Consider the following 17,993-nt stretch of genomic DNA (forward strand, 5'->3'; position numbering starts at 1 on the left):
ACCACGCCACCCGCTACCCTGAGGCTATTCCTCTCCGGACCGTGACAGCCCCAGTGGTCGGCCGGGCCCTGATGGGGATCTTCTCCCGTGTGGGGTTCCCCCGAGAAGTCGTCAGCGACAGAGGCACGAACTTTATCTCTAAATACATGAAGTCCCTCTGGCAACAGTGTGGGGTCACCTACCGCTTCACGACCCCCTATCACCCCCAAGGAAACGGACTTGTTGAGCGGTTCAATCGCACGCTAAAAGGGATGATCGGGGGATTGGAAGAGCCCCTCCGTCGCCAGTGGGACGTGCTGCTGCCGTGCCTCCTCTTCGCCTACCGGGAGGTCCCACAGAAGTCCCTAGGCTTCAGCCCATTCGAACTGCTATATGGGCACCCAGTGCGGGGGCCGCTCAGCCTGATCAAAGAAGGCTGGGAGATGCCTCCGGCCAAGAGTCCTCCAGATGTCTTCCGGTACCTCCTCACCCTCCGCAACCAGTCCCGGCGGTTCAGAGACCTAGCAAAAGCCAACCTAGAGGCCAGTCAAGAGGACATGAAGAAATGGTATGACCAGAACGCCTCATCCATTGAATTCGAGCCGGGGCAACAGGTATGGGTAATGTCCCCCACAGAGCCATGCGCTCTCCAAGACAAATGGACGGGACCCTTCAAGGTAATCGAGCGCAAGGGTCCTGCCACCTATCTGATCGATATGGAGTCCTCCCGGAATCCACTCCGAGTCCTCCACACCAACAGACTGAAGCCCCACTTTGCACGAACAGAACTCAGCCTACTGATGGCCACAGACAATGGGGTTGAAGACGACTCCGAGCCTCTCCCTGACCTCTTGCGGACCCAGGAGCAAGACGGCTCCGTGGATGGGGTCCGACTCTCGGAGACCCTCACCAGAGAACAACGCCAAGAGTGCCAAGCCCTCCTGTCACGGTTCGCCAGTCTGTTCTCCCTCACCCCAGGTGTCACTTCCTGGTGTGTGCACGATGTGGACACCGGAGACAGCCCTCCTATCCGCCACCGGGCCTACCGCGTACCTGATCGGGTACGGGCCTGCATCCAGGCGGAAGTAGCTAAGATGCTCACGCTCGGGGTCATCGAGCCCTCAGACAGTCCATGGGCCAGCCCGGTCGTACTGGTCCCCAAAGCAGCCGCCCCCGGAACCACACCAGAACTCCGGTTCTGCGTCGACTACCGGGGCCTGAATGAAGTCACCAGAACGGACGCACATCCCCTCCCCCGGGCAGATGAACTGGTCGACCGAATGGGAGCTGCCCGCTACCTCAGCATCTTCGACCTGACAGCAGGTTATTGGCAGATCGGCCTCACACCCCGAGCACAAGAACGTTCTGCCTTCTCCACCCCCGATGGCCACTATCATTTTACGGTCATGCCCTTCGGCATGAAAAATGCCCCAGCGACTTTCCAACGGCTCGTCAATCAGGTCCTGGCGGGGCTCGAAGAGTTCAGCGCCGCCTACCTGGACGACATCGCTGTGTACAGCCACCATTGGACCGAGCACCTCCACCACCTCCGAGCAGTGCTGCAAGCCCTTCAGCGAGCTGGCCTTACGATCAAGGCCAGCAAGTGCCAAATTGGACAAGGGTCTGTGACCTACCTCGGACACCAGGTGGGAAGCGGCCTAGTGGCCCCTCTACAGCTGAAAATTGCCGCCATCCAGAACTGGCAGCCCCCTATCACCCAAACCGAGGTGCGAGCCTTCCTGGGCCTCACGGGCTACTACCGAAGGTTCGTGAAAGACTATGGTACCATAGTGGGGCCTCTCACCGAGCTCACGTCAAAGAATCAGCCCAAGAAGGTGAACTGGACCCCAGAGTGTCAAGCGGCATTCGAACAGTTGAAGGCCGCCATGTGTTCCGCTCCTGTGCTCCAGGCCCCAGACTACAGCCGGGAGTTCGTCGTCCAGACGGACGCCTCCGACCAGGGCATTGGGGCGGTCCTGTCTCAAGTGAACACCGAAGGCCTTGATCAACCGGTGGCCTTCATCAGCCGGAGACTCCTACCACGGGAGCAACGCTGGAGCACCATAGAGAGGGAAGCCTTCGCTGTGGTATGGGCCCTCAAGAAACTCCGGCCCTACCTTTTTGGCACCCACTTTCGGGTACAGACTGACCACCGACCCCTGCAGTGGTTGATGCATATGCGGGGGGAAAACCCAAAATTGCTACGCTGGTCCATCTCCTTGCAAGGTATGGACTTCACAGTCGAACACCGGCCTGGGTCAGACCACGCCAACGCGGATGGCCTGTCCCGGTTTTTCCGCCTCGACGAGGAGAGTCCCCAAGAGGATGGGTAACTCTCCCCGCCTTCAGCTGGGGGGGACGCATGTTGGACAGGCCACATGAAGGGCCGCTCTCCCCCGGCTCAACCAGGCCCGAGCCCAGTCACGCAAGTACCACACACCACCATTGCACGTCCTCCGTCCCCTCAGGGACCCCTGCCCTCGAACATGTTAACCTCGTGGGTCCGATCCTCTGCCGGCCCACGCGCCCAGCCCGGGCCGCCATCTTGGACACTTCACCACGAGGCCGCCTGGCCCCCGATCGACCTCAACCCTGGGCCTAGCCCGGCCTCAGACATTCCGGCACCACCCTCCACCCAGGAGGTGAGCGGGCTACTTGGCAAGTCAATGGGAGAAAGAGGTGCCGATGGCTCTCCCCCGCCCAGTGCCGCTCGCCCATCGCCTCCCCGGGCGCTGGCTCCACCCCCCTGCTGGGTGTCTGGACTCCCTCATCCCGGACCTCCCGACCTCCAAGTGCGAGGGTCCGGACATCAAAGCACACCAGCCCTATAACTGGGGCAGCTCCAGAGCAGGAAGGCAGTTGTATCTTGGAGTCGATAGACGTAAAGAGGAACTCATCCTGGACGGACTACTGGCGCTGCCGTAGCTCTGTCCTGTGCACCATCGTCCTGCCTGTTGGCGCTGCCACAGCCGTCGTAACCTTCATCTTTCATCGTCGTCGGGATCTGCTGGCGTGGCCGCGGACCGTTGTAACCGTCATCTTTCACCGGGACCTGCAGGCTCCGCCGCGGACCGTCGTCCTTCCTTCATCCATCTCGGGACCTGCTTGGCTCCTCCACGGCCCGATCATCTAGAACGCCGAGCTCGAGGATTGAGAGCTATTTTGTACTCATTGGTAACTAAGACTGTCCCGCTACCCTTTTCCTCAGCCAGAGATCAGAACCGAGGGGACCCCTGAGTCCAGACCTCCTTGTATCATACCATCGTAACCTAAGAATTGCATATAAAGTCTCGTTAACCTTCAACCTTGTGTGGTGTCCGTCTGTGGGGGGGAAGTTACTTGTCTGTACAGTCGTTGGAGACGGCTCTCCCTGGAGACCTCTCCCCGTAATCTCGGCCGACCCTCCCGGTCCGTCTAACAGCAGTATTCATCTATGGAGAATGGAAGGAAGAATACAGAAAATGGGCATATTTTGGGAAAACCACTTTTGAAAAATTTGGAGAGCTTTTTTGGGTTGGATTACACTTTTCTATGGATGTATTTTGGGGAAAAAGAAGAAAAAAAAGAAGAAAGAAGACGTCTTCAGGTAAGGTGACCCGACATTAATATTTACAAAAATGTTTTAAGAAAAATGCCAATAAAATGGAAATTTTATAGAAATTTAGGGCAAAGCAGGAAAGTAATGTTTTAAGTTTTGTTAGAAATGTAATATGTTAGCAACATTATCAAGGTAGGGGGAAGTTGCTTGGCACGCAATGGCGGCGGAAGCAACTGGGTAGAGCTCCGTCCTGAGCTCCTCTTCCCTGGGCCGATTATCCGTAATACTTCCTCTGAATTGGCCGAAACTTGAGGCGGAACGACAATTGGCCATACTCTCCGCATCCAGCGATTTTGGGGCACATTGATGACCAGAGACCGCTTCGGCACTGCCTGCTTGACTGTGGCCGAGCAGGCAGCTACCCGCCCGGCGCGAGTGGGCCTGAGAGGCCGTGGTCTGCAGCTTGCCACTGGGCCCGCCGGTGCGGCCTACAGGGGATGCAGAGGAGTCTCCAGGCACTCAGAGGTGGGGCCGGGAAGATTGGCCTTGCGATCGCGGGGCACACTGCTCGCGTTGCTGCCCTGTGGTACCGATTGTCCATCGGTACGGGACCCTGTGGAAGACGGGAGTGTCATCGTAGGAGTGGAAGAGGCTCCGGCCGCTAGCGTGAGGAGGCGATTGCCGGGCTGTGCGGGGCCCAGGGGGGAGACGTTATCCTCCAAGCCGTACTGTCACCGGGCACCGGTGGATCACACGCCCGCCGCGACACTTGAAGGCAATTATGAGCCTGCGGCGGGGAGATGCAACCCCATCGACCACTGCGGCTGTAATTGAGCTGGGCCCGGTGAGGCCAACAATGTGAGACCGGAGCCCCGGCGGAGCTGGGCCCAGTGCTGCGCCCTGTACAGTGCCCTACTCCTTCACCCGGCCAACTCCCATCGCCCTGGACACTGGATTGCTGTGGCGAGCCCCCCCCCCCACTCCTGAGCGCCCTCACCTGCTTTCCACGCGGCAGGACGCTGTAGCGCTGCTGGGGCGGTGAGGAGGAAACACCTGATGGACTTCGGCGGCGCAGCGCGGTCTGCAGGACAGCGGAGGCTGTGGCGGCACTAAGCAAACTCCACTGGGAACTCGCCACAACACAGGCACCGAGTACGCACCCGGAGGTACCGGAGGGGGGTGCACTGCGTCATTGATGCCAACGAGATCCGCACCCGGAGGTGGCTGCCTGATTGACCCCACGTTGCATTCGCACATGCCTGACCCTGGGGGCCGCATGGAGCACCACAAGTGCAGAGACACCCAACTGTAGACTGCTGGGGGGGACAATCCCCTGTGAGGTGAGGAGCCTGGACTGGCGGGGATGATTGGCTGACAAGCATGAGCTACTGGTGGCCCCCCGGGACATTGACACTGCTGAGATAAGCTGCAGCCCTGAAGAGGGTGCTCTCCCTTGCTGCACACTGGTGTACCAACCCTGACTGTTGCCACACGATCACCTTCCCTGCCCATTGACCACAGCAGTGAGCCACGTAGTGGGGCGGAGAGACACGATTGCCCACATGATTGCTGGGTGTGACGTACGACACACAGCGCCATGAAAGCACTGATCAGCTGGGCTACACAGTGGGACCTGTACGACACGGACCTATTCCTACTGTTCAGGTGTGCATGACCTGCATGTACGCCTGGACAGATTTATGGTGTCCGCTGACCTCCTCCCAATGGTTGCAGACGCACAATACATGGGCTGCACTCACTCGGACCATAACCCGGACATTCTGGCCATTGCATGGGAATGCCCACACCCGCCCATCCCTACCTGGCGACTCCAAACGGCTCTCTTGCTGGATGCGGCTTTCAGCGACTCCCTTCTCACGCAAACTGCCCAATACTTTGAGGACAACTCTGACACGGCGTCCTCCCCCCAGATCGAGTGGGACGCCTTCAAGGTGGAGGAGGCGCCTCGAAGAGCACAGGGCACTGTCACGATGGCGCGCTCCCGGGGATCGAAGCGACGCCGCAGACGCAAATCGCCCACACCTCACTGCTCGCAGGAGATGACGACCCACTCCCCACCAGCAGATCTAGTCTTGCAGGAACAACAAGAAGCCCTGCGCAGGGTAACGGAAATCAGCAGCTCTCCTGCGCCATCCTCTGCCCCACATGCCAGTACGTGCACTTTCCCCAGTGACGACGAAGCAATCTACGGACTACCGAACTCTCCACAGTCCACAGACCCACCTGAAGTCACGCCGCAGACAGTGGATTTACTCGGCTGAGGAGGGCCCCTTGGGGTTTTCCGATCACTCACACAGCGGTGGCTATCGCGCCTACGCATTCCCTGCTCGTCATGGGGTGAGTGATGCTTGGCGACAAAGGACGAGGGGGGCCCCCCTTGCTCCACATGGGATGTGGTGATTCGAGGGCACTGCTTAGGCACTAAGGGTCACATGCGGGGACAGCTAGAGGGTGACCTGACACGACTAGAGACCGAGCTGCTTGACCACGAACGGGACGCGGTGGGTGGCACAGGCGACCCCCTGGCGGAAGCAAAAACAGAACATGTGCGCCTCCTGGAACGTCTGTGCAGTCTCAATTTTACTGCGCACTCTGCCCGCATGCACCACCTGGGTGATAGGCCTGGCTGATTGCACGGGAAGACCGCTCAGCCCCGGTGTCGGCGATACACGTAGATGGGAGGGGGCTACTCTACCCACAACACCACATACACGAGGCATTCACGACCCACTACGAAGACTTATATCGCTCCCGGCTCTGCGACCGGCATCCTGACATAGCAGAATATCTCTCACCCTTGCCGCTGCCTCATTTGACAATTGAACAGCAGGACGACCTCGGGGCGTCACTCGCTCCTGAGGAACTCCGTGAAGCCATCTTCAACCTGTCCAACGGCAAGTAACCTGGCCCGGACGGCTTACCAGCCGAATTTTACAAGGCTGGCTCGGACATACTCATCCCCGAGCTCTTAAAGATGTATGCTGCAGCTGCAGAGGACTCCTCCCTCCCTCCCATGCTCAATGAGGCTAACCTCATTTCCATACTCGCACCGGGCAGGGATGGCACACAAATGGGCTCTTACCGCCCCCTGGCCCTCCTCAACACGGATTATAAAATCCTTGCTTCCACCCTGGCCCGGAGGCTAGCCCCCCTGGTCCCCACCCTGGTGCATCACAATCAAAATGGCTTTGTTCCAAAACACCACACCTCCTATAACATCCGCCGCTTGTTCCGTATACAGGAGTACACTACACACCACTGACCACAAGGGGGGTGCCTAGTATTGGACCTCGAGAAAGCATTTGACTCGGTGGAATGGCCATACCTGAGAGCAGTCATAGAGAAATTCAAACTGGGGGGTGGCTATGAGACCATGGTTGACTTATTGTACCAAAGGCCCACAGTTCGGGTCCGCACTGGCACATTGCTTTCTGATGCTATCTGTGTACGAAGGGGCACCAGGCAGGGCTGCCCCCTGTCACCCCTGCTGTTTTCCTTGGCCATGGAGCCCCTAGCCACGATCCTCCGGGCCCAGGGTGAGGAGTGGGGAATCCAGATGGCGGATGGACTCCACGTGATCTCGCTATACGTGGATGATCTCCTCCTCTATGTCAGAGGTTTGACTAATGTCCCGAGATCTCTCACTGACACTTTCCGCACCTTCGAGGAGATGTCGGGCTTGAGGGTCAACTGGTCTAAGTCGGGGGCCTATTCCTTTAACCCGGACGCGCCCGAGAGCGACGTTTACCTCGGTGGTGAGAGGCTGCAGTGGTACCCCACGACGTTCGGTACTTGGGAATCCACATTTACCGTAACCCTGCGGATATCCTGGAGGGGAACCTGATGCGACGCTTGCCTCCATTCGAGCACAAATTGGATTTTGGAGGACTCTGCCCCTGAACTTGCCCAGCCGTGTAGCGCTGGCCAAAATGATAGTCCTACCGAGACTGCTGTATTACTTTACCAACATCCCGTCCTATGTCTCCAACAAGGTATTTCGGGACCTCGAAGTCCTGCTCCGGGGCCTAATCTGGAACGCAGGCCGACCCCGTGTGGCGTTGACGAAGTTGTATATGCCCACTGACTCGGGGGGCCTGGCAGTCCCTAACATGGAGATGTATTATCTAGCGGCGCAGATGCAGTGGGTGTCGGGATGGCTGTGTGGTAAAAACCTGGGTGACACTGCAACGGACGTCACCACCTGGTCTCAGATACAGGTGTGCACTCTGTTTCATCCACTGACCCAAGCTCCCTGTCCTCCTCAGCTGTACCTGGCAGTGGCACGCAGGTGTTTTCTGCGGTGCCTGCGGCTCACCCGAGCGACGGTACCGTATGCCCGATACTCCCCCTGCTGGGTACTCCCAGGGCAACTGGAGTGATGACGAACGCTATGCTGGAGAGCTGGTCCCATGCGGGCATGGAAACGCTGGGGGACCTCTACGCTGACGGTGCCCTCCTTTCTTTTGCGGACCTCGTGGCGGGCGCAACCCTCCCAGCTGGACAATTCCTGTTGCACGCGTCCGTCATACGCACGCTGACTGCCGCCTGGGGCGACATGTCTGAGGAGTTACAAACACACCACTTTATACAGTACCTCCACGTCATGGGCAATGGTTCCCACATAGTGCATTGGCTAGCGCAGGCCCTCCTGATTCATACGCAACCTTCCACCTCGCAGTTGAGGGAGAAGTGGGCGGCGGACAGAGGGAGAGACTGGACTGACAAGGAATGGGCGGCAGGTGAAGTATCCAAACCCCCCTCGCTCCCACTTCCAAAGCGCTCCTGCAAGAGGTTGATCTTCAATGGAACTGGTTGCCTGGAATCCTAGCTAGCAAATCCTCCCATAAATTCCAATCACAACCGTATCCTTAACAATGATTTCAGGATTTTATCCTGGAATGCTGCAGGAATACGAAATAGCCCCGAAAAATTACTATCTTTGCTTTCATTAGAATTTAGCGCTTTATGCCTTCAAGAAACTTGGTGTATAGAGAATTTTCCCACAGGAAGGGAATATTTTGTTTTGGAGGGCAAAGCAAGCCCCTCTAGGAGAGGCCACGATAGAGGGGGAATAGCATGCCTTTTGTCCTCCAAGATACAATGGAATTTTTCCCATTTCTTAGACCCTAGTAATCTGTTTCAAGTAGTTACGCTATTTAGTTCGGCTAATTCTAAAAATAATCCTATTATTCTAATAAATGTCTATATTCCACCTGATATCTGCTATAATGAAATTTTATTGAGGGTTTTCTCTTATATTAAATCACTTTCGGTAAATGATGTCTCTCCCCACATAATGATATTAGGTGATTTTAATTGTAAAGTATCCAACTCTAGTTTGGAGATCTTTCGTAACGCTCACAAAGAGGATTCCCTACAGATACCTCAAACTCTTTTTCCCGGGAATAATAAAACAACAAATAGAGGGAAGATATTCCTAGAAGAGCTCAATGAAATAGATGGAATCATAGTGAATGGTAGGCTCCCCTCTGATACTCCTGCAAATTTTACGCACAAGTCCACCACTGGTGAATCTATTTTAGACTACGTGGTGGTAGATATGCCAACTTTCGTCCTCCTTAAGGATCTCACGGTTACACATACTCCTCTCAGTGACCATAAAATAATAACCGTCTCATTAGACTTAAATCCCCCTCTTACGGATCACTGGTCCTTGGATGGTAATTTGGTTAATTTTGGAGTTCATAGTGGGAGATGCTTTTGGAATTTTAAAGCAATCAAGGGCATTAGGAGCCTTTTAGATAGTGCAGTAAATGACGTGACTAATTGGAAGGGCTCCGAACTAATCTGCTTTGCTAACTTCCTGAATAAGGTGCTATTGGTCGCAAAAAACCATCAAAGAAAGTCCATGTTAAAAAGCTTCCTATTTCGCAGAAGTTGCTTAACGTAGAAATAAATTAACTTATACGAGAACAATATTTGAGGTATTGCCCTTTAGGACATCACAGACTGGCTCTACTAAAAAGAAGGAGGACAAGGTTAAAAATTAAGCAAAAAAAGGAAAGAGGCGGAAAAAAACAATCTCAGGATGGAGAAGATGACCATGTGCACTGTAGTCCAGGGGAGGAGTCACCTATCTTCGAAGACTCTTCCAAGACAACAAAGTGCAATCATCCGGACCCAACACTAGGTGGCGATCTATGCACAGATATGAATTCAGCAGTCCACATGAATCGAACACAAAGTTTTGGCATTTTGCGTTCCCTGGAGTTGCAAACAAGTTTATTTGTGGAAACCCCCATTTGTGGAAGTACAGTTGCAGTATTTGGGGGTCGAGTTCCCACTTGTTTACTTGTTGCTGTGCCCTGCTGAGGAGTTCTGCAAGTTGATTGCTTGTCGCTGGTACATGTCTTGTCGCTGGTACATGTTCTGCTAGGAGATGAAAGTTGTAATGTATTGCTAAGTGCCAGATTGTTTGTGCTAGATGTGATAATTACAAAGAATGCCCCCACCCTGATTTTGCAGTTAGTACATAGGTGTTATGTTGTCCATTCAGACCAGTACAAGTTTGTTGATTAGGCAAGTTAGGAATGCTTTCAATGCTAGGTGAACAGCTTGAAGCTTTAGGCAGTTCTTGTGGGGACCCTGGTGTTTGGGCTCCCATACACCATGGAATTTTGGATCCTGCCGATGGGCTCCCCATCCTGTCAGAGAAGCAATAGCTGTAAGAATGGCTTGGTGAACTGGGTCTAGAAACGGAAGCCCCTTGAAAAGGTTTGGTGAGTTCCACCACTGCAGAGAGTGATGTGTGCATCTGTTTACCAACACTAGATTGTTCATTTGACCCTGTGAATGATTCCATTATTGTGAAAGGCATTCTTGTAGAGGTCTCATGTGTAGTTTTGCATTTGGGAATATTGCAATACAGGAGGCCATTATGCTTAAAAGATACATTACTGTCTTGACTGAGTTGATTCCCTGTTTGAAACTGTTGTGAGTAGTGTTATAATGTTTTGAATGCTGACCGTATTTAGGTATGCCAAACCTAATTGTGTGTTTAGGATTGCTCCTAAATATGGTTGTATTTCTAGTGGTTGGATATTTGACTTTTGCACATTTATGTAACCCTAGACGATGTATCAGACAGATCGTCTTTGGGTATGCTGGTTGCAAATTTGAGCATTGTTGGCTTTTATGAGCCAATCGTCCATGTTTGGGAATACATGAATGTTTTCTCTGCGGAGGTGTGCTGCAACTACAGTGAGGTCTTTTTTGAATACCCGTGGTGCAGTGTTGACTACAAATGGAAGCACTTTGAATTGATAATGTACGACTTGCAAGACAAACTGTAGGAATTTGTGATGGGTAGGATCAATTGGTATATGGAAGTAGGCTTCCTTGAGGTCTAGTGCTGACATGATTTTGCAACCGGGATGTTATTTCCTGCAGGGTGACCAGGGTGACCATGTGGAAGTGTTCCGAAAGAATGTAGTGATTTTGGGGTCTGAGGTCTAAAACAGGTCTTAGTGACTCATCTTTTTTTGGAATTAGAAAGTATAGGTGATATAGAGTAGAAGATCTGTTATTTCCTGCATGATCAGAAGTTGGTGGATTGTGTTTTTTAGGTGGAATGTTTGGAGGGGTTCGGATAAGCTAGGTATTAGCCATGTTGGATAATGTCTAAAACTCATGGTTCTGTTGTAATTGCTTTCCATTCTGTGAGATATTGATGTAGATTTCCCCCGTCAGATATTAAATGACCGGGGAATAGTAAAGGAGTCATTGTTTCGAGGAAGTATTTGGGGTAAGGGTATTTTTTCCTCGCCTATGATCTCTGAAATTAGTTCCTCTATAAATGGCTTTGTAGAAGGATTTATATTTTGATGTTTGCCCTTGGTTTTTACAGGACATGATACAATGGTGTCCGTTGACGTAACTGTTGCGCCTTGTTTAAAATTGGGCAGACGAAAGGACCCACGAAATGAGAGTGATTGAAAGGCACTGACAGATTTTGCGATATTGGTGTCCTTTTTCATTTTTTGGAGTGCTACATCCACTTGTGGTGCAAAAATGTGATGATTATCAATGGGTAGATCAAGGGCAGCCTGTTTAACCTACTTGCAGAGTAAAGCATGTCTGCATAAGAGGATGTTTGTGTTTATGCCTCTTGCTACTGTGTCAGCGGAATCTAGTGCGTATTTAATAGAATTGTTTGTAATGAGTTTACCCTCATTAACCAGTTCATACTCCGTTTTTTATGTTCTTCCTGGAGATGTTGGAGGAGCCTCTCCATCAAATGCCAGTGGTCCTCTGTCATACTATGTATGTTAATAAGGCCTGGCAGTTAGCTATTCTCCAGTGATTAGCCAATTGTGGGGCTACCCGTATACCAAATGAATTAATTAAGAGAGGTGCATTCTCCGTAGACTATGTGTTTGCCCTTTTTCTTGCATCAGCAGCCACTAATGAGTCAGGTGTTAATTGACTTATGATGTACTTATGGCCCGCACTGGGGTGAGCCTCCAAAAACTGCTGAACGCCTTTGGCACCTTTATGAGTAACCTTGATCTCAAGGTCAATGCAAAAAAATCTCAGGTTTTAATCGCAGGGAAGGGCAGAAATAAGGGGAAATTAAAAAATTTCTATTGTAATAATGAAGTGGTTTGTAGGGTGTCTTCCTTTCCCTATTTGGGGGTACTGTTCGATGAAAATGGCACCTGGGCTCCACAAAATACAAGTCGTAGTATGCTTTTTTGTAGAAGTGTTTCGGGCCTTATGAGCTTTGCTAAAAAACTGGGAGGCAGACCGGTTGAAGCCATCATTAAGGTCTACAAAGCTAAATGCTTGGCAGTGGCCTCCTATGGATGCCAAATATGGGGTTGCACCGTACCCAAAAAAATACAACTGGTAGAAAATAAATTTCTGAGGGGGCTTCTTTCAGTCCCCCAGTCTACGCCCACATTTACAACACATACGGAAGTGGGGATTGGATATATCTCAGACTATATCCAAATAGCACCCCTTCTGTATTGGCTAAAAATCTGGCTTAATAAAGAAATTACTTTAAACCACTCCATTATTAAAGACTGCCTTCATCTAGAGAGGTCTGATAAAATTGTATGGCTGAATTATATCAAAAATGGTCTGTTAAAAATAGGTCGCTCAGACATGTTCTATTCTCCCGAATTAATAACCAAAAAGGATATTTTGCCAACAAAAAAGGCCCTAGAGGACCTTTTTAAATTAGATCGGGAGGAGACGGAGCTGAGAAAGCCTCTTGTTAGACAAAATTATGGACTGGTCAGCTGCCCAGGACCGGAACCATATTTAATAGTGGTGAATAATCGACACCACAGATTTCTGCTGACAAGATTCCGCCTAAACCTGATTCATTACTCCTTAGGAGTTTTCCGCACTTGGTGCGCACCTGACAAGGCGGACCCCTGCACTTGTGATTGCTTCTCATTACAAGACACACTCCATTTTGTCATGTTTTGCACTCACTATGAAGTATGTAGACGGAAATATTTGTTACCACTCCTGAAGAAGGCGGGCTTTATTCAGGTGAGGCCCGCTCTAATATACCTAATGCAATTGGGTAACCCTTATATTATGTTCTGTGTGGCCAGTTTTTTGACGGCAGCCACTCGCATAAGGAAAAATACCATCAGCCTTCCGCAGATCCAAAGCTGTTTTGAGTAATGTTTCTCTTGTGTAAATACGTATTCCATTTTATCAAGGCAGTAGTACTGACAGTTTTTAAATGGTATATATTTTCCTTTTTTTAAAAACTTTTAATATTTGAAATTTCTCTTTTTAATATGTATTGTATTTTTTAACATTGATGGAAAAAATTTACTGTATTGAAATTTGTTAGATTGTAACTTTTTGTATAATTGTACCTTGTCTTTTATGATATTAATTTTATCGAATAAAGAATATTTGACTGACTGACTTATGATGTATATAGAGTCAGATGGTGCTGCCTTGTACTTTTTGGCTATTAAATGAGTTATAATTCTTCCCCTTTGTGAAGATATCATTGTTTCAAAAAGGAAGCTGTCTTCTATTGGCTCTTTATGTAAAGGCACTTGGTAATATGCTGAAGCTCCAGTTATTAAATCTTGATAAGTTGCAGCATCATCTGGTGGAGATGGACATGCTGGGTAGAGGTAAGGGTCAGGTATCCCCTTCTGGGTCTACATCATAGTCATCCCCAGGGTTTGTAGGTTATGTATCTTCTCCCATATTACCTTGGTCATACCTAATGTGTGAATGTGTCTGATGTAAGGTTGCCCTCCTCCGACTGTTGTGGTGAGTAAGTGGAGGAGTGGAAATATGAAAGGGTGATGGTGGAGTGAGAGAAGTAGGGATAGGCATATGTAGAGGGATTGTGGCAATGCCCTATTTGCTTTTCTTTGGAGGGAGAATAGGATCAGCAATGGTTTCCTCAAAAGACAGGTGTCTTTTAGATGTTAGCGGCATTGTTGATTGTAGGACAAACTTTTTTGTTCAAGGCTGAATTTGCAAAGTCTTTTTTTCTGATCAAGCCATTCTTGCATTGTTTGTGGAATTGGCTCAGGTGTTTTTTTCAGTCTGAAGTTGTAACATTTCCGTGCCGATGCCAGTTTTGCTTTCAGTGCCAGAGTAGTCGGAGCTGCAGAGCTGTGAGTCATAAGTTACAGGCCGAGTGTTGGTTGGTAGTTTGGAAAAAACTGAATGGAGTACATTCCATCAGCAGCTCATTTTTTTGTTGTGCTGAATGCTAGAAAAGAAGCCCAGTCAGGTATGGCCCAAAGGCCGCTAAGGCAAATCGATAATGTCGACACAAGGTATTGTTTCCGAGCTCGAGATGAAAGAAAATCTACACGATCTAGACAATACGGTCGATTAGATGAACCAACAGTGAACCAAAGGGAACCAGAGATGATTTCCAACCGGAGGGCGAAAGAGTACATCCGAACCCATTGGCCGAAAAAACTATCTAACAATGGAGTTGATGCCCATGTGCAGGATCTCCGAGAGGAGGAGTCAGACATCCTCGTGACTTGAAAACATTCTTAGAGGAAAAACAACTTTTAATCATCCGAGCACAACACTAGATGGAGGACTTATGCAGAGCATGTGTACCTAGAGCCGCACATGCCTCGAACAAAATATTCTGCAAGGGCCTTGTTTTTCACTTTCAGTTAACTGCACATTAAATAATGCAAAAACCCTAAATAAAAAATAAATGCTCGTTAATTAGTTGGCAATACATTGTTTTGACATTATGACATTTTATTTTGTTATTGTGATTACTGCAGGCGACGGAAATACTGACTTATGTCTTTATAGTGATATGAGGTCCCAGCCTGAAACAGACAGCACTGGGAATATGCAAGTCATTATTTTAAAATTTTATTATACACCAGTTAGGCTCTGCAAAATTACTTAGTGTTTTAAGATAGAATAATTGCTTTCAGAGTATATATGTTAGTCATAGTTAAACTGTACCTAGAGCAAAGATTTTCATAAATATCTATTAAAAGTACACTTTCTAGACCTCACCTTATAACACCTTGGTGTTACCTTTCAAAAACAATTATTTGTTGTCACCGTTAAGTGACTCCATCAATTTAAGCCTATACTGGATCCCAAGTAGCTTTAACATTTGGTGATTGACCAATTGCTCACATTTACATTTCATTCAGTTATCAGACACCCGGGTGAGAAGGACTGTTTCGTCCTTGCTCTCTGTCCCTCCCTGTACTTAGCAGCACAGTGAAACCCCACCCCAGCCCAATCTCACCTTCCACTCACTTTCACATAAAGGCACCTCAATGGTGACATTAACTGTTCAGGGATGATTGTGTTTTTTAATAAAAAGTATGGGAACTGCTTTTGTAAGATTAAATAGCATGGTCATGAGAGTCCTCAAAGGTCCGTCCACTTTGACCTCTGTTTACATGCATATGTTTTTCAAGGTGAGTTGAAGGGGTGACAAGGAATAGGCCAGCAGGATGATGTTCAGAAGCAGAGCTCTGATCATCTCTTCCCCTTGGGCCTCTGAGTAATGGCCCAGGAGAAAGAAGTAAGTAATGAGATCCTTGTACAGCCTCAAAGAGATGGCCCAGAGGAAAGGGCGGTATATGGTAGTTGCACCAGTGCCCAAGGGTGTGAAGGGCCAAATAAACCCCAGTTATGGCTGTTGCACTATTCTTCTTTGTTTGCTTCAGAGCCCAGTACACATAAGCTGTGCCAGTGTTGCTTTGGGCCTTGAAAACATGGTCCGACGGAGGTGAAACTTGAAGCAGAGGAGATATCTTAGCCTGAGTCTCAGAGAGAGAGATGGCAGAAAGGGGCTAGGAAACAATGGGGCCATGCTTTTAATAAAGGGCAGAGGAGACTGCCTGCTTCACAAAGCGGTAGCTACATTAGTGAAGCAGGAGTAGAGGCACTGGACCCCAGGACTGTGAGGAGCCTACTACATCACATTTATTACTGCCTTTACAAAAGGGGCACAGGGGTTAATTTTCCTTGCAAGTGTTTGGATAGCGTTGCTGCATAAAGAGGGCAACACATAGGAGCTCATTTTTTACTGGAAAAGAAAGAGTCGGCTTCAAGACTGAAGTGATGGCCAGGCATGAGGGGAAGGAGTTAAAGAGGCAGAGGAGACAGCCTACTTCTCAGGGCTGTAGCCACCATTTGTGTAGCAGGTGCAGTTGTATTAAGACCCAGCTTACAGCACCCCAACTATGGGGCCTTATTTTTTTGTATGATATGTTTGCATGTTTATGAATCACACATACAGGGCCTGATTACTCCATCACAACGGTGACAGACATCCCAGCCGTCAAAATATAAATCCTAGAAGATATAATGGAATTTATATTTCTGTGGACGGGATATTCTTCACCGTTGTGACGGAGTAACCTTTCGCCAAGATCTAAATCAAGCCCTTAGTGTGGATCTCGAAAGCTCTGTCCCTCCCTCTGCCCCGATTCTTGTCATAGACTTTGGGAGGAGAGCTAGAATACAAAACATTCTGCTTGGGGGTCCAGAGCAAATATTTTAAAGACCTTTCATCAAAGGTTGGGGTGAACCAATGCTTTCACAGCAGTACTTAACCTAAATACTTACATGGACCAGCTAAAGGAAGCAAAGCATAAAACGCTGGCAGAACAACACCCTCTTCCTTATGAAACTGGTTGAGTGCGTTCAAAATGACCAAATGATCTTTACTCTCAACAAACTCCATCAGATCTTCTTCTGTGACTACAATGGGAAGACAATTGGAGAAAAAGTATTACTAACCCCGACATAAAGTTTGCCTACATTTTAACATTTTAAACAAACATTATTTTCTACCATTTTCTCATGCCTTTACCTCAGATCCTCTGGCCCTTCAAGGTACTGGCCAATGTAACAAGTACTTCCTGCCAATGTTTGCACAGTTCACTTAGTCCCATTGCATTTGTGTGTGCAGTTGTACTTCATTGATGTATGTTGTGAAGGGGAACATATTAGATGTGGGTGAGCAGTCAAGCTTGCTCTCTGACGGTTATGTGGGTTACAATATAAATAACATACAATAAAAGTGAAGTTCCAACCAGAACTATATATTGTAAAAATATTTATTTACAATAGGAGCGGTTAAAGTAGAACAAATAAAAATCAAGAGCAGCTTCTGGGGCCCCAGATGTGATCCTTAAGAGATTATAATGCCGACTGCTCATAAGCATAAAAGAGGTTAAACAATAAAAACTCTAGAGCTTATGTTAGGCTACGGAACTGAATTTAGAGATCTTCAGAAACAGTGAACAAGGCAGTCTCGTACTGTAGTTAACAAACACGTTTTCACATACCGGGAATTCTTGCAAAGGTTTCAGCCTTTAGCAATAGCTCCGTGTGCATTTCAGTCCATTGTTTTGGTAGCAGAACCTCTTCTCCAAATGGGACGTCCTCACAGTATTTTATTTATAGAAGTTTGATAGTGTGAACCTAGCTCTATGGGCAACAAAGCACTTTACAAATAACTAAGGGCCTGACTTAGAGTTGGGCACAGAGGTACTCCACAAATGTGAGGAATATTTTGTCTGCCTTATTACAAGTGTCACTGGGTATAATACAGTTGTAATAAGGCGAATCACAATCTATCATGTTTCTGATGGAGTAACTCATCCGCCAAACTCTAAATCAGGACCTAAAATCTTTAAGAGGTGCATTTAAAGGAGAACTGAGCACTTTACAAGTAAGATCAACAGTAAAACAACAACTACATTTTCAAGATCATTGGGTTGGATGGAAAAAGACAAGGCTTTGAAGCACTTTTTGACGAGTAGACCCCTATTCTGGAACCCAAAGTGGATTTTGTGGTGGATTAGTATAGGGAAATAGAAGTTGTTAACCGGGGCAGGAGACATGTGAGTCTGTAAGGTGGACTGAATAGGATAAAGGAGAGATGGAGGAGAGAAGGGTCTAGATAGTGTTATTTGGGAGATCATATTAGTAA

General features: G+C 49.0%; 1 protein-coding gene across 1 annotated transcript in view; it reads right to left on the reverse strand.

Annotated features, from left to right (window-relative positions):
• The window catches only part of LRRK2 (leucine rich repeat kinase 2), a 2,096,839-nt gene that overhangs the window by 1,918,479 nt on the left and 160,367 nt on the right, over nt 1-17,993 (reverse strand). Inside the window, exon 6 of the mRNA XM_086967213.1 lies at nt 16,622-16,756. Within this exon, the coding sequence (XP_086823339.1) occupies nt 16,622-16,756 (135 nt within the window). The remainder of the gene's footprint in view (nt 1-16,621; nt 16,757-17,993) is intronic.

The sequence above is a fragment of the Lissotriton vulgaris genome, chromosome 1_1 (assembly GCF_964263255.1).
Source record: "Lissotriton vulgaris chromosome 1_1, aLisVul1.2, whole genome shotgun sequence".
In the NCBI taxonomy this organism is placed as follows: Eukaryota; Metazoa; Chordata; class Amphibia; order Caudata; family Salamandridae; genus Lissotriton; species Lissotriton vulgaris.